The 21,176-nt window shown below is 46.1% G+C and overlaps 2 protein-coding genes across 8 annotated transcripts in view; one reads left to right on the top strand and one right to left on the bottom strand.

The window, feature by feature from the left end:
* CFAP44 (cilia and flagella associated protein 44) overlaps positions 1-11,455 on the top strand; it is a 48,830-nt gene extending 37,375 nt beyond the window's left edge. The window contains exons 26-35 of the mRNA XM_075106275.1: positions 255-758; positions 2,163-2,366; positions 2,794-2,989; positions 3,980-4,090; positions 5,591-5,721; positions 6,844-6,960; positions 7,902-8,103; positions 8,798-8,958; positions 10,352-10,486; positions 11,022-11,455. Coding sequence (XP_074962376.1) covers positions 255-758; positions 2,163-2,366; positions 2,794-2,989; positions 3,980-4,090; positions 5,591-5,721; positions 6,844-6,960; positions 7,902-8,103; positions 8,798-8,958; positions 10,352-10,486; positions 11,022-11,300 — 2,040 coding nt within the window. The 3' untranslated portion in view covers positions 11,301-11,455. The remainder of the gene's footprint in view (positions 1-254; positions 759-2,162; positions 2,367-2,793; positions 2,990-3,979; positions 4,091-5,590; positions 5,722-6,843; positions 6,961-7,901; positions 8,104-8,797; positions 8,959-10,351; positions 10,487-11,021) is intronic.
* Positions 11,456-12,791: 1,336 nt separating this feature from the next.
* BOC (BOC cell adhesion associated, oncogene regulated) overlaps positions 12,792-21,176 on the bottom strand; it is a 56,735-nt gene continuing 48,350 nt past the window's right edge. For all 7 annotated transcript variants that reach the window (XM_075106221.1, XM_075106230.1, XM_075106243.1 and 4 more), the window contains 10 exons: positions 21,010-21,120; positions 19,568-19,774; positions 18,560-18,741; positions 17,343-17,448; positions 17,027-17,149; positions 16,134-16,355; positions 15,488-15,714; positions 14,818-14,897; positions 14,021-14,214; positions 12,792-13,499 (listed from right to left, as the gene is read on the bottom strand). In XM_075106221.1, the coding sequence (XP_074962322.1) occupies positions 13,315-13,499; positions 14,021-14,214; positions 14,818-14,897; positions 15,488-15,714; positions 16,134-16,355; positions 17,027-17,149; positions 17,343-17,448; positions 18,560-18,741; positions 19,568-19,774; positions 21,010-21,120 (1,637 nt within the window). In that variant the 3' untranslated portion in view covers positions 12,792-13,314. The remainder of the gene's footprint in view (positions 13,500-14,020; positions 14,215-14,817; positions 14,898-15,487; positions 15,715-16,133; positions 16,356-17,026; positions 17,150-17,342; positions 17,449-18,559; positions 18,742-19,567; positions 19,775-21,009; positions 21,121-21,176) is intronic.

The following is a 21,176-nucleotide window of genomic DNA, read 5'->3' as shown; positions in this document are numbered from 1 at the left end:
CATTTCCCTTCTTACACCCTTGCTATTTGCTGTGAAGGAGAGGAAGAGAGCTGGTTCCAAAGATTTTAAAACCACAGACTGAAAGACAGCTGTTTAAAAATGCTAACGTGTGGAGAAGGTACAGAAAAGAAAGCTAGTGTAGAAAGAAGGAAAGTCAGTGTAACAAGCCTCTTAAGCATTATTTGTGTTTGGAAAGACTACACACTATGTAAGTGTTCCTGGGGAATCCTACCAAAATTGTTTTTCCTTTGCAGATCCATAAGAGGAAAGTGAATATGAACAAAGAGATCATGTCTTTGCGGGATCTCAAGGTTTCTATTATTGATAAGATCAAGGGTTTAGTACAAGAATTGAAATCCATACAGACAGCCTTGGATTTATCAGAACGTCTCCCTCTTCCCCTGATCCCCCAGTTATACCCAGATGAGGTTCCAGAAAAAAAATTTGAGTATGACAGTGACATCCTCCTGAAGTTCAAAGATGAGCAGGAGGCCAAGGCAAAGCTCCAGGAACAATTGGAAGGGTCTCCCTCATCTTGTGCATTTAGGCATGGGTTTCTTCGAGCTCCTTCCCTTAAAGAGATTGACCCCATGGCACAGGCTGCAGGTGCACGCCCGATGAAAATAGCATCATCTGTGGTCACAGAACAGCGAAAGGTTTTTGAAATCAAGAAAGCAGAGCCAACAGAAATGGAACTGGAAATTTTAAAGAGGGAGAAGATTAAAAACCTATACTTGCAGGAGACCTTGATTAAAAAGGTAGGAAATCAAGTGTCTTTTTTTTTTTTTTTTTCCAGCTTGAACAATACCACTCGATGAGAAATAAAACCAAAACCCTTTCTGTCCCAGGATTGCAGCTACTCTTGCCATTCTGAAGTTCAGGAAAACACTATCTGGTGCAGATTTACAGTGTAAATCAATATAAATCTGATAACTGTGACCTGTATGCTGGCTATTATCACTTGAAAAACAGATCTTAGATTTCTAATTGATTGTTCTATGAAATATGAGCTTAGTGGCCAAAAAAGACAAGTAAAATGTTTGAAATCACTTGAAAATTGATGAAAAGAAGGAGCATCAATACAACTTTGTAGATTCATTATGTTCTCACCTCTTAAGTAACTGTAGTCCTGACCCTTTGGCCTCAAAAATGATTTTGCAGAATTAGAAAAGGTACAAAAGAGAGTAAACAAAATGCCTAGTTGTGAAAAGCTTGTTTAAAAGGCACATCTAAATGGATAAAGTATCTTTGGCCCGGAAAAGGAACAGCAAAGGGTTGAGGCAGAAGTGATAAAATTATGGATAGCATGGAAAAGGAGAGTGGGAATCACCTCTTGAAAGAAGCAGAAATATCACATGAAATGCTCACGTAGAAAGCTTGAAACATGCAAATGAAAATAGCTTTCATAACCAATAACTAAGCTTTGGAACTTAACATTAGGATGTGGGGGAAGCTATAATTTGGTAAAGTCTGGAAGAAAAATCCATTCAAAGCTGTTGAACGCAAACGCACAACTTCAAGCTCATGATGTCCCTAAGTCAGAGTTTAGGAGGGTACAGAAAGGAGCATGCCAGAGGCGTACCACTTGTTCAGTTGTTTGCTCCGATTCTTACCATCTTTAAATTCTCCTGTTGGCCATTGACTCCTTGCTGTACCCCAACAGAGACACCCTTGTGTTCATGTGTGTGAAGGTTTTGAGAGAATAGCCAAATGCTGCTGTGACCATCAGATATGTATAAGTTCATGTTGGCAGCTGCTAGTATGGATTTAACTGTAAATGTCTGAAGGGTGAGCTGGCAGATATTCTGAAAAGTCTGTCAAGGCAGAAGACGTATTTATTGCTGCATCTGGGATTGTTCCATAAACTACTTCAGGCTGCTGTAAAACATTCTCTGAAGAGTAAAATACTTCTGAGGTGGAGTGGGATGCAGTGAAACATTCCTGTGAAGCCCTCGTGATTCTTTTACTATTGTGCTGAGAACGAAGACACATTTGGGCTTAACTTTGTCTAAGTACTTCAGTAATCCATAGTAAATAGTACGGGCAAGTTGTTGATTCAGCAGGGAGAATTTTTCCCTTCTGCTCCTTTCTCCAGCTTTACATGTTTAGCTCCACTCCTAATACTTTCCCTGTTTCTCATTTGCCTCTCTCATGTGCTCCAGATCAATGCACTGGTGATCAGCTTCGATGCTGAACTTCGCTTTCTCCGGCATAAGAAACTGAAGTTGGATGTGCAGATGAAAAACGCTGACCTGCACTACATCACGTGGTACGAAGAGCTGCTTATCCTAAAGAACCTTGAGAAACATGAGAACTTTCTCCAGGGGCATGTTAACACCCTCATCAGCGAGCAGGAGGCTATGAAAGTAAGTAGGCCATGTGTCTCTGGATTTATCAGTACCTCTAGTGCATGGCTTGAAACAAAAGCAAGCCATAAAGTAAATGGTGGCTATCTCTTGGCTTCATTTTAGCACTGATACAGAGTCTAGTACTAAATTTTATAAAACAAGAAACTCTTGGTGATCAACCTAGGATGTCTGCTTTTAACTTCCAATAATTTACCTTTTCGTAGCCTTAACAGCTCTATTTGAATAGATACTCCATGATGTGGAATCGGTGACAAATCACACGCTTAAGTTTAAGAACATACTTCCAGGATTTGCTTGATTGGAGAGTGCAGGTTTTAAAGAGAGAAAGTCAAGTTTTGCATTCCTGGATCTTCACAGATATATCGTATATACACATGCATGTGGGCTGTACCTTTTAACTGAAGTAGTATTTTTGTTTGTTTAGTCAAAATTGAACAGCTACCTTACACAGATGGAGGATAGAAAGTGTGAGATTGTAAAGCTCCAGGAATGTGAGAAAGCTCTTTATGCCAACTTCCAAGCATCCCTCGGAGAAAACAACGAATTTGCCCATTTTCTCACCAAGGTTCTGGGGAAGAAAATCAAGTGTGTGGAAAATAAAGAAGTCAGAAGAGAAACAGGTTGGAGATACTGTTCTTTTTGTTTTATGGATTTGTTACACATACATCTGTGTGGTCAAGTAAATGTGTCTCAGTCTAGATGGAGCCCCATGGCACACACAGCACTGAACTTGGTTCAAAAAACCATAGATCAGATGTACCCAGATTTGTTTATATACCAACCCATGTTCTGTGGCAGCCATTTTGAATTATAACAATGGTGTAATTCAGTTTCTGACATGACTGTATTTGGTCTGGTGACAGCTCCTGCAAGTTACTTCCTGTAAGTCAATACTGAGGACTGATAATTGGTATGAAGAAGGGGCAAAGCTTTAAATAGCTGCTTCCTATGCTGTTCCAATGGGAGCTATGGATAAGTGATTAGTCTGCCACGTTCATGACATTCTCCTTTAATCTGTCCATTGACTAATGAGAGATCATAGACCTAGTCTGCAATCACCTATTAGTCATAGGACTAAACACATTATGAAAGGATTTCATTTATCGCAGTGAGTTGGTTTTAACCTGTTCAGGCTAGGCAAGCTTACCAAGCTAAAATACTTGTGTTCTCTCTCTGACTTGGCTTTTGATTTCAAATGGGACATAATTAGCAAAAAGCGCAGACCACAGTGATGCTTTTGTTGGCAGCTTTGTGCCTCTGTGTATTTTGCTTGGTTGATTAATCACCATAGTAGAATGGTAAACCTACAGGGTTCAAATTCCTAGCACATATAAAGAGAGGAAACATTCTTGAAGGAAGTCCCGAAAATGTGTCTATGCATTTGCCACTGCTACGTGATCTCTCTCCCTCAGGGTTTTTGTTTTGTTTTGTTTTGTTTTTCCTTTTTGTGAAATTATCAAGTCAACACAATAGGCACAAGGTGCCTGGATCCACATATTACCAGGGTGATCTTTCGTGGATTGTTGGGATTGTGTTCTCCAGCGGATTGGCATAATGCTAGTGGGTCTGGGGGTGTTCTGCAAGCCAACCATACTGTCCGTTTCTTCCAGATGAAGACGATGAGAATGAAGAGGAGAATGATGAAGAATCTGGCTTGGGGATTGATGAAGAAAAATCTGGATCTGAAGATGAAGTCTTTGATGACTCTGTTTGCCCAAAGAGTACCTAAGCCATCATTTCCTTGGGTTGACTACTTGTTTAGCTTTAGGGGCAGTACTGTGTGTTTGAAAAGGAAACACAGAATTTTTCATTAGTCACTGCATATTAATGCCATTAAGTGCCAAAATGTGTGTACACCTCCTGAGTGCAGCATTTCTCCCCAGGAAATATCAATGAAGATACTGAAACCACTGGTAGTATAGGGTACCCTAATTAAACAGTTTGGAAAAATAATAAAACTTAGCTAAGCACTAAGAATTAATTATTTTATGTAAAGAACCGTTCACCATTTCACGGCTGTTTTCTGGAGAGAAAAGGCTCTTCAGGAGTGGAGCTGGAGCGAGGCTGTAGCTGCTCTCTAGAAACCTGCTGCCTGGCCTAGCTGGATCCCTGTTCAGGGAAGTTCTGTGGGGACCCTACCGTGGTGTTAAATTAAGCTCTTTGTTACCACCTCGTGGATTTATGCAACAATTGCCCGTTGCTAGGCTGATCTCTTATGAGATCTGCAAAGTTAGGAGCTTTACTTTGCAAAACCCTCTTCATTCATTCGTTCATTTAACAAAGGCAAGCAAATCCCCTGTCCTTTTTCTTCTGTATGAGTTTAACCAGTTTAGGGTGTTGGGATTTTTTAAAGAAAACTTTGAGTGGTATGTCAATGACCAGGTAACAACACTACTATGTTTTTAGTTAGAACTTAACAACAAATTACTTGATCATATTGTTTTTTAAGTTGGATTTTACCATCATTTTCACAAATTGAATTTTTTATTAACTCCTAATTCATCTCCTTTTTCAATGAAATGTCAGGAAGAAATGAAGAGGATCTTTACTTTTTCTTGGGAAAGGCCAAATTACTAATTTAATGGGGAAATTGTATTAGCCTCTTCGTATTTGTCTCTTTACGTGTAATTTGCCTTGCCTTTATTGGACTCCTTTTTTTTGTTTTTTAATTGTGCCCACTGCTTTGGGTTGATAATGCTGACTTGATTAATATGACTGAAATCACTGTGTTAGAAATTCCTTACCATGAAACAAATAAAACAGGTCCTGTGAACCACAGCTTCATTTACAAATAGAGCTATAAATGATCCCTACAGCAAGTTCATAATTTATAGTGAAGGGTGCTATGGATAAACAGCTACATGGTCATGTAATTGAAGATTATACTGTAACATGTATTAATTATTGGGACGTGTTACTTACCAAAACTAACTTTTGAGCACTTGGCTTTAATATTGACTTTGATGCATTTAGTTACTTCTGGAAACAAACTGTCTTGACTGAATGTAAAGGAAAAAAGATCCATTCAAGACATTCAGCCCCTCACGGAGGAACGTGGCCCATGTGGTTTAGGTGTAAGAAAGCTCTAGGGAACCAAGACCATGGTCTTGCTATGAGGAATGCTGGGCAGTGTGCGCAGTAGGAGAATCTACTAGCTCAAGCCTGTAAGTATAGTACAGTCATAATGAAACTAAGCTGTTCTTTGACTCTTTCCTTCCCAGACTGCAATGAGGCACTATTCCGAAACACCATCCAGCTCCGGCAGAAGCGGTTAGACATTGAGAAAGCTTTAACAGAGGAGAAGAAAGTTGCTGCTAACCTCAGAAAGAAATATAATGCCTTGGCCAAAAAGGTGTTGTAGTGTTTTCTTCTCAGCAAGCATCAGCTTGCTCCACTACAGTGAAAATATTGTGCTGGTGATTTTGGCTAAGATTTTAAAAAAAAATTCTAACTCTCTGAGAGGCCTCGGGTTGGGTAGAGGTATCTGTGGTAGCACAGAGGCAGGAGGCAGCGCAACATGGGTCACCTGTGCCCCTGAAAACGGTAAATCAAGGTGGTCTGCCCTTAGCTGCTATGGGGCTGGATCCAGGTTTTAGGTCCAGTTCCCTCCCAGCTGCCTAACCATCATGCAGCAGCAGAAACTGGATTCTCTGGCTCAGATGCAACCCCTGATGTAGCCTGGCCTGTCCTCTGTGTGTGTGTATGGGGATGGAGAGAGATTAAAGAATCCTATCCTAACGCAAATGCAGGTTAAAATAAATGCATAAAAATGCTATTCTTCCATCTATTTCTTTTTGCTCTTTGTCATAGTAATCACTGAATAAACTCACTTGGTGCAAGTTTTCCTTATAGCTTTTTTGAGGTCCTGCATTCATCAAGACATTTGATTTATATTAATTCAAAAATATCTTTATTTGAAGGGTTATCTGGGATAGAGAGAGTTCTGCCAAGATAACATTATGCAAGTCTTGCTTTTATTGTGTCTCAAAAACATTCCATCAAATATGCTAAACTTACAACATTTTTTGTTTAGTTTTTAAAGGCTTTCCTAAGTGCCAGCTGCCACATATTCACCCTGGGGTCTGACATTTGAGTCTGAATTGTTTCTTTCTCATGCAGAATCAATAAGCATTTCCAGGCATAACAGAATGAAAAATATCTTGCAGGCTCTGTAGGCCCAGAAGAGTTTTAGGCACTGAACAAAGCAGCTGTCTCTTGATACATACAGAGCTTCTCTACTAAGGAGACATTTATGAGTGTACATCTGTACAGAGGTATTCAGGATAGGATCTTGCTTGAATGTGTAGATGAGCCTCGTGTTTGCCTATGAAATTAATCTATTATAGTATGTAAAAAGAGCATTTTCTTCTATACTTCTTTCCCTTTGGATCAGGGACTCCAACACAGAACCTTACTGCCTTATGTATTTGAGTACCACAGGATTTTTGTTTATCCACAATTTGTGTTTCTGCAGGCAAAAGTAGTGGCAGTCAGTCTGGACACCGCAGAGAGGGAGCTGGAGACCTTTCAGTGGGAAAAGCAGCAGAGATTGAATGAACTATATGTAGTCGTTCCTTTGAAACTCCATCAGGTAATTCAAGATGTGCATCTGCAGGTGCAGAATGGCCTATGTGCATCAAAACAGTGGTGTTGCTGTTCTTTGGGGCCCTTAGTTCCTGATTCACCATCATCTCCAGAGAGTGAAGTGCCATTAATTAAACTTCATGCTGCTATTTCTTCTAGATTTTTTTTTCTCCTTCTCTACTTTTATACTGACAGAAAAGAGGTAAGGACAGGCAGGTTAGCCCATTGCTGAAATGTGCATAGTCTTCAAGTGTGTTATAGGTTTGGCATGGAATTTTCCTTCAGGTCCATACCTACTGATAGTCTCCTGGGAAAAAAAATCCCGACAAAAAAAAACCCAAACCAAAAGTGCCCCAAACTATTGAAACTAATGGAAGTTTTGCCCAATTCAAGAATGCTGGATTGGGTGCAATGCATTTGTCTACACAGATGTTAGCACAGGGATGATAAGTAGAAAATGAAAAGCAAATCTCAAGCCAATAGTGCTATTTCCCCTGGGCTGAATCTTGTCCTCAGAGAGAGAAGATAGGCTTCTGCTTGTTCTGGCTCATACACCTCTAAGGCAAGCTCAGCTCTCTCCATTTGTTCTATCTTCCTTCCTTAAAAGGTTGGTAATAATGACAGAAGAGTCTACGGCCTGACTGTGCAACACCGCAGCTCCCAGGTCATTCAAAAGCACAGAGAGTCGGTAGGCAGTCCTTCACTCTCCTTTTGTTCCAGGTGCTATAGAAGGGTAGACAGCTTTATATGCAGGCTCTCATCACAGCTCTGAGTTGTCTTTGAGCTTTGCTGAGTGGTAGTGATTCACTGGCCCAAAGTGCGAGAGTCATGCCCACCCTTACTATTACCTCACTCATTAGTTCTCTAACCTCACACATTTGTTATCCAGAGAGATCACCAGCACCCTTAATAAGTAACATCAGCCTTGCTTATGGCTGTTTCTTGCAGGTGGAGTACCTGGTTAATGGGGAGATGCCCAGTGACTTCTCCCAGGCTTTGGTATTTACCAACCAGTCCTTAGAGTATCTGCAGAAGAGAATTGTGGACCTACATAATGAAAAGATAATGCAAAGAGAGATCTATAAGAAGGCCCAGGAGCAACATAAGCAGCTTGTCCAGGACAAAAAGATGATGGAGATAAAGATTCGACGTGAGTAACGGAGCCTCTGAACAGCACAGAATACTAATGCTCATTCTGTGGGTGTGGGTAACTCACCAGATGTCTGTCTTTACACTCACCCAGATGTCACAGCTGGTTACTGCAGAAAATAAAGCAGAAAGAGCAGATTGAGTGGACTGTTTTGATGAAGTAGTGGTACTTCTCCAGCACTGCAGAAGCATTAGACTGTTAAATAATTTGGGAAGTTAGTATAAGGAGAGTTGACTGAGGTGAGACACTGGAAGTGAGGACATACAGTTGCTATTTCTGGCTGTAAACCAGAACTACTAGGAAAAAAGTACTTTCCCGAAAGCCACATAAGCTTTTTTTGGCAATTTCCTCCTCTGTAATGTACGAAGAACGAAACAAGCCCTATTCACCACACTTACTGTCCCAAGGACCAGACCCAAAGATGTGCCTAGCACTGCCAAACCTTCAGAGGCCCTGTATAACCTTTGGTGTGGGAGTGGCTTGCTAGGACTGGCTTAGAGTGTGGCTTAGTGACCACACAGGCGTGGTTATGGGCAAGGACAAACAGCAGTCTTCAGCTCTGTGTGGTTTTGTGTGAATTATTTAGTACAGAGCAAATACCAAAGAATTCAGACAAAAATCTGGGGCCAAGACAGAAATTCGTATGGTCCAAAGAAAGACAGTTCTGCCATTTGTGCCATGCCCTTTCTGGTAGGACTGGAGGAGAAGTGCAATCATCTGATGATGAAGAAGTTTGGCCGGCTGGTTGATTTTGAAGCAGTTCAAGCACACTCTGAGAATATACACATGAAAGAGTTGGAAGTGCAAATAATGGAGAAAGAATATGCACACTCGCAGGAGCTCAAAGAGTGGGAGGTAAGGAGCAAGAAAAGGAGGAAGATGTGTGTTATGACGATCTATTAAGGCTTCATTTCTCTGGGGCTGATTCATTACACTAAAAACTTTTGTGAACATGTTCATGATGAGTTTTTTTTTTTTCCACTTGTCATTAATAGACCATAATGTCCAACTCCCATTTCCCATCATCATTCCTACCTCTGCTCCAGGTGGTGCTACACATCCTGTTTTCTTGTGGAGGTAGTCGATGACCTGCTTGTTTTACTTTCCTCAAATGCAGCCTTCTGGTTCAACCCCTATGTGAAGTTCTTCTCGAGTGCTTTCCTTTGGTTTCAGCTGGCATTCAGCACCTACTGCCTCCTCCCACCGCCTTTGGTGATGAACTATTTGAGTACAGGGTGGCCCTGGCTCATGCCTGGTACCCTAGTCTGTGCAGTCTGAAAAGTGCCCGTCTCCATCTGGCGGGCCTGAGACTCCGCTACCGTGGTGCACGCAGGCAGCACCCTTATGCTGCCCTTACAGAATGCTGTCATTTTCTGCCTTTTAAAAATATAGAGAGAAAAATTAGAAAACATTCAGAGGAGGATCACAAAACATCCAGAAAAAACTCTGAGGAAGTATCTCTCTTTGACTTAAGAGTTTTCTGGTTTTTTTTTTTCCCCTAAGCAGTAACACATCAGCACCTTTATACTTACATCTGTTTTGTGATTTCTGCTTTTTCCTGTTCGTGTCAGTTAGCAAAAGATTCTGGCCTTAGCCTTGCTAGTGGGTATTTAGTGCACCTTAGGGAAGTTAGTCTGGTATGCTTCAACACCGCACAGATCTAGAGCTGCCTCAAGACTTTTCTAAATGGTGTCTGCAAGGACACAGGTAGGCTTGTAATGAACTGTCCTGGCCGCTACTTGCATGTTTGTGCAGCATGACACATTTCCAGGAAAGCAGAGTGGTCAAAAAGATTTGCAGTTCCATGCTCTCCTGGTTGTCCTGTGTTTGTAGCTGAGCAAAGAACTCCTGTCCTCCCTCTAGGTTTGGATATGAGAGCCAAAGCTCAAAGTGGAAATTCATAGCCGTAGCCTTCTCGGTTCCTCTTCCATGCTGGCTTCTGGCAGGTGTAGAAACCAGCTTAATACCTAGTGCAGGAAGTACCATGTACCTGATTGTTGTCTCTTTCCTACACTTTTGCCTAACTGCTTTACCTAAATACTTAGGCATTTGCAATATTAAAAAAAAGGAAAGAAAAAAAAAGAAAAAGACCAATTGCCCTAAAGGTACTGTGGGATCAGTTGGTGTATGCAGGATCAGTCTGTTGTTCATCTCCCTTCTGTGACACTTAGGTTGCGCCAAGCACTTTTTTCCCACTTCACACTTTTTGTCCTTTCTCATCCCAGCTTAACCTTTTATATCTTTCTAGGAAAGAATCTTGGACCTGCGGCAGCAGCTAATGAAGCTGACCAAGGAAAACACCAGCAAGCTGCAACAGCTGAACCTGTTCTGCCTTGAAAAGCAGCAGCTTGAAACTAAGCTGGCTTCGCTAAAGAATGATCTGGTGAGCCTTTTAGGCACTGTACTGCATGCAGGGTTGGGACTGGTCAGAAATGGGTAAGGGATCAGCTGGCCCTTGCCAGCCCTCTGCTCTCCCATCCTGCTCTGCGGGCAGCTGTTCGGGCTGAAACCGCCCTGTGGCACAGGCTGAATGGCTGCTCCGGGTCTTGTAGGAAGGGAGATGAAAGAGCTGATCCTGAAGTAGCCCATGCCTTAGCTTCTTTGCTAATTTCTTGCTTAGCTTACTTAGTTTCTAACTAGAAAACATCTTGCAGCAGGTCAAAACTACTCCTTTGTTACATGGAAGCAGCCAAACGAATTGAAGTGTTCTTTGCTCTGCATTAGGGAATAAGGCAGCCACCTGTGACAGTCTCGGTTAGTGGTCCCTCACTCTGACTTCCAAGTAGTTCTGACCAAGGAGCGGCGAAGTCACAAAGCTGTCCTGCCTCTTGGAAAGCTTCACTCTCCTGCTTGAAATAAATGTCCACCATTCATTCTTGCATGATTTATAGAAGGTTTTTTTTCCCCCCTCCTTACAGGGAGTAGAATTTCAGGACCCCCGAACTACCGACATCAAAGAGAAGGCCAGGCTGGAATCACGGCTGAAGCACATGGCTCATGACACAGCCCTCCTACGAGAAGAAATCAATCTTCTAAAGAGAAAAGATGGGTGCTTAAGAGAAGAACTCGCTCATCTTAGCAGAAAAGACAGGTGCTGCTTTCTACAGACTTTATCACCACAGGACTCTGAGACACCAACTGAAACGTTCCCTGTTCTTACACCAGAAACAGTAACTAACACTCCAAGTGTCCCTTAAAAGTGGGCATGGTTAACTGTGGCAGTAGTAATACCTAGGAGCATGAAATGAATTGCTTTGGCTATACAGGGGTTTGGTTGTAAAGGGTTGTTTTTGTTTCCCCTATCAAAATATGACTGTAGTGACAGATAAGGAATAAAAAAGTGCAAACACAACCAGTAAATGCTGTTAGCAGTCTGCTGCAGAGATTTGCACTGGGCAGATGCCGTGTGTGCGTGTGTGTGTACACATGTGTATGTCTGTTCTTCAAAACGGGGGCCGGATGTGAGAGTTTTGCATGGGCAGCTATAGGTTTGGTGCCTGCGTTGTTGAAAATTACTAGAAGAGGTCTGCCTTAAGGGTGGGGTTTGTTATTTGCTGAACATCCTAGCAGCAATGGCAGTTCTCTGCTAACAGAGCCAGTTAGAGCCAAGGGAAGTGCTGTTTGTTTGGTGAAAGCAAAGGGACCTTTCCCCTGAGGGCCTACGGTGCTCAGACTGGTATGGAGCCAAGCAAAGCCTTTCCCACTTGCCTCCGCACTGTAGCAGTGGGAAACTGTGCTATAGTGCAGGATGTGGTGTTTACCTGGCACAAGGAGGGTACAGCAAATGCAAAGTCAGCCTGTAATTCCCCTGGCTTGCACCCGCCTGACCAGAGTGAAAGAGAGACAGGCTCTGTCTGGTTTCAGGTTTTATTCTCTTTTATTTTCCTCCGGGCATTCAGTATGGTGGCAGCGCGTGATCATTCACAGCACTTACCCCATCTTACTGTGAAGACTTCCTTCAGCCCAAAGCGGAGGGGTTGTGTTGCACCATTCTTCCAGGGCACAGTTTCTGAGAGCGCACAGGGAGGCTCAAGGTTTGTTGCTAGTTTTTAATTAAATAGATTGAACAACCCACAGCTGCTCTTGCTCTTCCTCACCGCTCCCTGCCTTTTGCCACGGGTCTTCGTACACCAGGCAGAGGAGTGTTCGGCAAGGCTCCAACCGTATCCCAGCCAGGCACAGGACCTGCCCCTGCTGGCCCCAGCACAGCCAAACGAAGGCCATCTGTGCTGCCTGCCTCCTCAGTGGGGCCTTGGGAAGCTGCTGAGCATCTGCTCTTTCCTTAAGGGAAAAAAAAACCACCCCACCCTTATCCACTGGCCTGGATCCTGAAAGATTGTGAAGCTGGAAAACCACAGGATATGGGGGGTGGGGAATAAGGAAACAAAATTTGCAGAGATTTGGGTGTCTGCCTCTCCCCACCACCAAACTCATGTGGCTGTCCTTGGAGATGAACAAAACCTTCCTGTAGCTGTGCTCTTCCCTAGCAGGTCTGTGTCACTTAACTGGCACAGGTAGCAGCTGTCCCTCCTGAGCTCAGCATTGAGAAGATTCACACAGGTGGCTATCTGGAAAATTACAACTGCAGGAAAACATCACCTTTCCCCAGGTGTCCCGCTTGCCGTGTGTCTGCAAGGTAGAAGGAGTGGGTCCATTTTGTGGGAGGATTTAGCATACAGCCAGCCACGGAAAAGACTAAAGCCTTTATTTCACGTGTTAAAGCATGGGTTTGTCTTTACAGGTACGCGGCTGCAGATGGTGTGTATGTGAAGGGTTGTTTAAGTTGATCAGGCAGAGTGCATAACTCCAGTCCGTTTACAGGAGCGTGTTCCTGGGACAAGCCTTCCTGTGGGGGAGAGGAAAAGACCTTTTTGATAGCATTGTCTTTCGTGAAGCCCTCACTGCAAGAGGGTGCCAGATCTTGGTGTGGTGGCAGCTCTGTTTGGCCCCATGTCCTGCGACGTCTCTCATGCTGCTGTTTCAGTCTTGCGCTCTGACGGACAGCCCGGTGCCACGGATAGCTGCTGCTTTGCTCCTTGGGCCCTCCCGTGACCTCGCTGAGGATGCCTTCTGTCTCCGTAGCACTATAAAAGGCACATATACATCTATATACAAGTGCATAAATATATAAATAAGGGTGTTATACAAAAATAAATACCCATTCTCTTTTTTCTCTTTAGAATAAGTCTTTTGCAAAAGGCAGCTTGGTCCCTAGCTAGTAGGAGAATGAGTCTCTAAGGGCCTCAGCGGTGGCGGGCTGCTCTTCAGATGTCTTGGTAGGTCCTGACCCAAAGGCGTGATCACTGCGTTTGGGGGATGGAGATCTCCTCTGGACTGGCAGCAATCTAGTCGTTCTACCTCTTCAACTGGCACTAGGCCTAGGCAGCAAGGGCTTCCTGGAAGGGAAAGGAGCAAGAAACGATTACAACACGTACAGAAATGAGAGATGCTGTGGGAGCTTTCTAGTCACCAGTCCACTTTGCGAGGATAGGTGCTCTCATCAAAGAGGAGGAACTGCATTCTGAAAGTCCTGGCTTTGTGGGATTTTGATCCTATCCTACAGGTGGGTCAGGTCTGAGGGAGATGGATTCACATAATTTTTCAGGGACCTTGCCACTTTACTGGAGATCTGGAAAATGCAAAATTAAGAAGGCCTGAAGGACAGCGTCTCTGCAACTGGACGTGGGTATGCGCCCTTCCGGCAGCATACAGCTCAAGCTTTTGGAGAAAAGAGACATCTCCTCTAAAACTGCCTAAGGCCACGTACAGGCCCCAGCTGCTACTGTGGCCTTTCTGTGCCGTTCTACACAGTGTTAAAACTGTCCTTGCACCGCAGAAGCTCTACAGCGCAATTTCCCTTCAAGATCAGCCTAAAATGCTGAGATGAAGCAAACACTGAGTTTCCCAGACCACTGACCTTGGTGGAACAGGGGATCCCGTCGACTATCCAGGCTAGGGCCTCCCACTTTGCTGCCCATTACTGGATGATGGAGGCCAACAAAGTGCTCCTGGAGGTGAGGACAGTCATCTTGTGGCTGAAGAAGCTGATGAGTGGAGTCATCTGGGAGACTGTAGAGGAAAGAGCTGTCTTCTGTTCTTGAGTTGGGCAATCTGGGGAGGCAGACAAAGAGCTTTAGTGCTATTCACAAATCTTTCCTCCTTGAAAGCTATGACCTCTGTAACGTCTCAGCAGGCTGCATCAATGCAAGGACACAAAGCCTTCCTAAATGAGGGGAAGAGCAGAAACTGGGATGTACTTGTGGGATGGGAATGATGTGATGGGGCCTGGTATCCACGATTCCATGTCTAGCAAGTGCCACAGGAGCTGGGAGGAGTAGTGCCTCCTGGGGAGCATGGGAATAATGTCTTGGCATCTGAACAGCGAGACACAAAGCACCTGCAACTGGGCCCTGGCCAGATTGCGGGGCAGCTGTTTCTCAGCATCCAGTCATAGATGTTAGCTTCTCATTCAGAAGCAGGGGGAAGAAAAGGCGGGCCATCTCTAAAATTAAATTATCTCTCCCCTCAAACCATAAGAGGAATAAGCTGTACAAAGAGAATTTAGACCAAGAAGGCCTAGTGCTGGAGCATGGATTTGTTTCCCAAGTCAATTGTGACAGATGGGAGTGTGCTGAGGGCAAGCTTTTGGGAGTGTGTAGTCTTGTGGGTCCCACTGGCTTGTTCCACTCTTCCCCTCCACAAGCCAGGACTCACCTGGAGGGCTGGTAGTCTTGCAGGGCGTTCCCGTTTTGCAGCACTCTCGCCTGCAGCAAGGCGTTGGTCTCCTCATGTGACTGGAAGGAGAAAGAAGGGTTCTCAGCAGAGCGACGCCACACAGCAGTGTTAAGAGGCAGGTGCTAATCTGGGAGCCAGAGCTGTGGGGCAGACTGGTGCAGCTCTTATGACAGAAGGCAGAGAAAGCTGAAACTGTTTCTTTTGCTACAGAGTGGAACTGAGCACTGAAAAACTCACTTCACACTTACTGCTGAACCAGTGGCGGATGATAACCAATTTATAGTCTCAGCTGTGGCACTGCCTTGGCCTGCGTTACTATTTACACACAGAGTCCTCGACACTGTCAGTCCCTGTGAGCTTTGCTCAGAAGACACAGGAACCATTCCCATAAGAATAGCCTTTGCTCACTGCCTCCTCCATACTTAGAGCCACTGCCCCAAGAAACCACCTCTGCACCAGTGTTTTGGAGACCTTCCTGTTCCTCCTATGTCTCAGACTCCACTGCAAAGGCGAAATCTCTTTTAAGAAGCCAGTCTTGCCACTTCCACGTGCTGCAAAGGGTGCCAGGCACGTCTGGAGAAGCCCTTTCACTGCAACCACAGCCTCCAGCTCATGTCAAACCAAGTGTCAACCACAGGTGTGGACATACCTGTGGCACTTCATCTGGGCTGTAATCTCGGGGCTTGGTGCCTGCACAGCCCACTCCTGCAGCAGGGCAGAGGCCATTCAGGTGTGCCCCGTTGGCATAGGGCTGCCCGTTAACATAGGGATGTCCATTGGCACGAGGAGCGGAGATCCCCCTCAGAGGCACCATGGTGTACTGGCAGGATGATACCAGCAGCCCAGCTCCTGGGAAGCCCATGTCGATAGTTTGCTCTGTAGAGGGAAGAAAAAGGAAGTTTGAGGCCAAAAACAGAGGTAAAGTTGAGTTTCTTGAAGCTCAGCAGGGATAATGTCAGGCTGCCCTATCAGGCAGCTGTTTTGGCACCCAAAGCACCCTTGAAGACAAATGGTGGAAAGGGGCCTACATGAATGAAAAGGGGGCACCACTTCCCACCCACTGTAGTCCCAGGGTTCCTTCTCGGCAAGGTAAGCAGGACAAGGGACAAATGGTGGCCTTCGTATATAGGGTTCCACTTATAGGAACCTTTATACGTTTCCACAGGACATTTAGAATTTGCCCTCTGCCCACCCTCTCCTTGCCTCCCAGATTGTGCAGCCCTCACATTTTGGGTGTTTGACCCCACTACCACAGAGCCTATCTTGGAAATCAGGCCTCAAGAAAGAACCCTTACTCTGCTTGGACCAAGCTCTCCAAAGGCAAAAGGGGATGAAGGCCACAATGAGGAGTACGATAGAGCCCAGCACGACGCCTACAATCAAGTATGGCAAGTCGCTGGAACGGGCCACCATGGCTCCTGTCCCGAGGCCACTGTGCCCACCACTGAGTGGGGGTTGCTGCTGGGGGGGCACTGTTGAGGGTGGAAGACGACCTGGCAGACCAAGAGACTTCCGAGCTGTGAAGGGAAAAGAGAGAGGGAGAGAGAGAACATGTATTAGATACAGACAAGGCAGATGGAAGAGCTCCAGGATGTCTACACTGTTGTGGAGTGAACAGAATTCTACAGTGGCTTTAAAGAAGTGCTCCTGGATGACAGAGGATTTCCTAGGCTGATGCATATTGCAGTGCAGACAAATCCTTGTCTTACAGATCTGCCAAGCTCTTGGGCTGCTAAGACAAAAGGAAAAAGGAAAATAGCTTCTCTAAAACACCACTTGGACTTAATGCTGTTCCTATCATGACAGGGCAGCTGCTTGGAAGACAACACAGGACCTTCTTATAACCAAACACAGGAGTTCAGAACAGCAAGGGAAAGTTAGCCCTTCTGGTTCCAGTCAGTGTCTACATGACACTTAGGAAAACAAAAGGTAACTACGACTCTGAGGGAAACGGCGATGGACTCTGCACAAGGGGTCTGAGTACTGGTATTGGTATATACACATATTGAGCAACAGCATCAAAAAAACCTATGCCTCTCTTCTCCCCATTGCTGCCTCCATCTCCTTGCCTGAGCCTGGATGACACACTGTCAGGCAAGGCTGGTACCTGCCTTACTATGCTCTGACAGCTGTCAGGCAGGGAAGGCAGCAGGCTGCACCCCCAGAGTCACTCTGCGAAGCTGGTTACCTTTGGTTTCACAGATCATCACGTTGCTGAACTCGCTTTCACCACCCTCGTTGAAGCACTGCATCTTAATGTCATATGAGGTCTCTGGCTGCAGGTGGCTGATGGAGTGCCAGTAGCGATCTCCTGTGGAGGGAACACACACGCGGTGCCGTTAGCTTCCTCGGGGAACAGGCAGCCAGCCCAGCTCCGCAGCAGTGCTAGGTAAAGCAGGCCTGGACAGCAGCAGTCTTGTGCCTTTTGAGCACAGGCCTCCTTCTGGCCAAGTACTCTTCCAGGGGGAACCAACAGCTGGGACCAGCCTCCCACTGTCTCCTACCTTCCACCACATCCTTCTTGTAGTCGCTGTCATTGTCACTGTCAGTGGGGCGGTAGTAGATATAAAAACCATGGATGGGAGTGTTGTTGTTGCTGGCTGGGATATACTGCAGAGAATGGGACAGAGAGCAGAAATTAGCAGAGATGCCTGTGCTCCATATTGTACTAGGTGAGGAGCAGTGCGGATAAATGGGATGGGACAGGAGGAAGACCCAGCAGGAGGATCTTCCTTGTATTGCCACTGGTTTGCACAGTAAGGGCTTCCTTCCAAGAGCTCAGTGCTGTTTTAAACTCTCACACCTCACTTCTCTCAGGTAACAGATGAGCTGCAAGTGTGGTCCTGTCACCTCAAGCATCCAGTACTCTTCTCCCTCCCAGCAGCCACAGCCAATGCTTCAGAGAAAAAATTCCTCAGCAACAGTGACTTAGCTGGGCAAGGACAAGCACATCTTCACCTTGACTCCAGTGGGCTCATGGCTTCGAGACAAACTGCATCGTGCCACAAACCAGTGAATGCAGAACTCTCATGTTTCTGAAGACCTCTCTGTTCCTCCCCCACCCAGGGCAGTACAGTCGAGCTCCCAGTATTTTATCAGCTACCGTTTGTGTTTAAATGAACAGCAGTGCCCATCCTGCCCTGTAGCAATTTCTGGCTAGAAGAAGCTGGGAGAGAGGAGGACAATGTGTCCCTCCGAGTAACCTCTAAGCCATTGGTAACTCTTGGATCTGGGCTTGTGATCCAAAACATCCTGCCCACTCCTGAAAGGCCTGTGGTGTGGACTGCTGTAAATGATTATCAGCACTTAGGACTGCTACCCAGCAAGTGAGAGTGAAGGACATACCTGCTGGAAATGACTGGGACAGACAGAGGTGCTAATGATTTCCAGGAATTTGGCCAGGAGAGCAGGCAGCCGCCCCGTGTGCTGTTGAACTGTGCTTGTTGAACAAAATGGTCAAGACCCTGAGGTTACCCCCTGAAATGCCTCCTGTGTACAATGTTGGATTCAGATGAAGAGGGTTTCCTATGCTCTCTGACTTCCCCATTCTATGTGTCCCAAGCCCAGCCCTCCTTTGCTGGAGGGAGCCATTGGATCCCAGATCCATTCGTGCTGCTGACAGGCTCCAGCATGGTAACTTGGAAGATGTGTAAGCTGGGCAAGTAGCATCCGGATGCCTGCTTCCTACACATTCAGAGATCTCCGCCCCTACAAACCTTACCATCCACTTCAGCATGATGGTGGTCTCATTGATGGCATCTGTGAAGGTGATATATGGCCCGGCCACAGGGCGCTCGTAGACTCGGTTGCTGTACCCAGACACTACATATGGCCGAGACGCTGCACTGGGCTCACTCTCCCCCAGAATGTTCAGTGCCCGGACACGGAATTTATACGATGTGCCTAGGGGAAAAAAGGGAAATAAAAGAGTTGCAGAGATTGGAGTCTTCCAAGACTTCTACTGTAAGCACAGGCTTGACTGTGGAGAGGGGCTACATCTTCTCCAGATGGCAGAGAGCCTGCGGAGAGGTTTTGATTGAAGTACAAACACTGAATGGCCAGATTTCAGCCATATGCTAGATGGAGCCTGCTTTTATTTGCCTTCCCCAATTGCTGTCTGGATGGTCTAGAGGTCAGGAAGCAGTTCTGGAGGATGTGCAGGTGGATTCAGAGATGCCTGAGGGTATGTCCTGACCCAAAAGCAGGTAAGAGGAAGGCGTCCTTCCTCTACAACACGGAAATTAAGTACATAAGCAGGAGTTAAAAGCTCAAAGCTGGAATAATTTTTACCCAAACATCATTTTACTGATCTTTAAGTTGGGATAGATATGTTGCCTTTTTAAGCTGTTGAGCTCAGCGATGCTGCCTTTTCTTGTGTGAAGCGCAATGGTAATTGTGTGCCCACCTGCCTTGCCTGTGGCTAAGGAAAGTTCTGTCCTGTCTAGTAAATGGCAAAACCAAATGCGTTTAGTAACTACATCCTGCAATACAGAAAAGCACGCACAAGCCTCCCTGAGGGAGGTCAAATCTATGCTGGTCTTTGCAGCTGGAGAAATTGGAGAAGCATCTGCAGCTTTTCCCCATGTGTCTAAGGCTGGAGCTGGGGAGGCTTTGTTTTGCTTGCACATGCCAGGGCTAAGCATGACGTGACAGATGGCTGACCATCCCACAGGGACCGCACAGCTTTCCTGCAGACCTCCAGGAAGGACAGAGGAGAACACCTGCCTACCTTTCTCCAGGTCTGGGATTTCCACAGAGAGGCGAGACGGAGGAATGTCACTGGTGGCCAGGACCCAGTCTCCCAGCTTCTTCAGTTTCTTATATTCCACACGGAAAGACTGGATGGGGAACCCACCATTCCCACGTGGGATCCAGGTCACGTACACAGATGTCTCTGATGCCATAGAGATGGTTGGACGGTCTGGTGCCTCTGGAGCTGCAAGGGGCACAGAAGGACATCAGGGCATAAAACACACTCCTCTTGCCCTGTCTGGAGGATCCTGTAGCTCAGAGGTGTGCGGGTGAAGGACTGCCTGCACTGCACCCACCCACATGCTCTTTAAGTTCTAAACGCTCTCTTCTCTCTGCCTCTTCATTAGAGCTGGGACCCCCAAATCCTCACTCCCTTCAGTTTGTGCCCTGCAAACATCTTTTACTTCTGCTTGCATCTTGCTCCTTTTCCACTCCTGACTCAAGTAGGATGAGACAAGGTTTGAGGTGTGGACACCCATCACAGCAGGGAGAGGTGTGAGGGGTGTGGATGCAGGGCTGGAGACAGAGCAAAAGGCCTGGCTGATGTGGAGGCAGTGAGCAGGGGGAGACTGACACTGGGGACAGGTGAGTGCAGGAGACAAAAACAGGAGAGATTGAGGAGAACCAGCTGAGGAGCAAATAGGGGAAAGTTCTGAACTGTGGAAATGTAATTTGATAGGAAAACAATCAAAAGATGGGAGGGAAAGAGACGAACGGGGCTGTGGAGGTGAAAGAAAGGCAACACATGAATGAGTGTAGGGGATTGAAGGAGGGAACTTCATGGGAAGGATAAGGATTGAAGAAGAGAATTTCACAGAAAGCATAATAGCACTGGTGAATAATAGTAATGGCAGACACAAGGTACGAAACAATGAATTGGTTTAACCAGTAAGGAACTGATGTTCCTCCAGTGCAGCAAAATACGAAAACGGAGCACCCTCCACCCCTAGAACAGGCCCTAACTGCCCCTTGTCAGGGCTTGGCTGAGCAAGGAGGATGCCAGGACCTGCAAAGACTTGGTTGCCCTTTCTCCCTCGCACTCCCCCAGTGCCCACTGGTGCACAGCAGCTTGTTGGGCCCGTGCACCACACATTTGCAGACTCCGCACCAGGGCTTTCTGAACCCTCCATATGAAACTCAGCAAGAGACAGAGGGCTTCTGACAAGCCCTTGCATTAGTGCTGGGGACGGGCAGTGGGATCAGCCTGCTCTCCTCAGACAGACTGCCTGCCAAGCGCCGTAGCAGGGGTGTCTGAGAAGGACCTCTCCTCTTCAGGAGCTAGAGACCACCCATCCAGCTTTACACAGTCTTATTTTACCTGGTGGAGACTTCAACCCCAGCGTGGCCTGGCCACTGCCACCCACAAGAGACCCAGCACTCCTCGCCCTCCCTCCTTGCTCAGTTTAGAGAGGCTCTTACGGGACAGACGGCTGTTGTCGGACTGGTTACTGCTCTGAGTGCTTGTGCCTGGGTCATCCCTCTGGATTTGCTGTTCTTTGCTGGCAACAATCTCTGGTTTGGGGCGCCGGCCTGTGCAGAAGGGAGAGGTGGCATCAGTGACACAGAGACACGACTTAGAGTTAATT

The sequence above is a fragment of the Phalacrocorax aristotelis genome, chromosome 1 (genome assembly GCF_949628215.1).
Source record: "Phalacrocorax aristotelis chromosome 1, bGulAri2.1, whole genome shotgun sequence".
Classification (NCBI taxonomy): Eukaryota; Metazoa; Chordata; class Aves; order Suliformes; family Phalacrocoracidae; genus Phalacrocorax; species Phalacrocorax aristotelis.
Note: the sequence above shows the minus strand (reverse complement) of the source record. Positions and strands in the feature narration are given on the sequence as shown.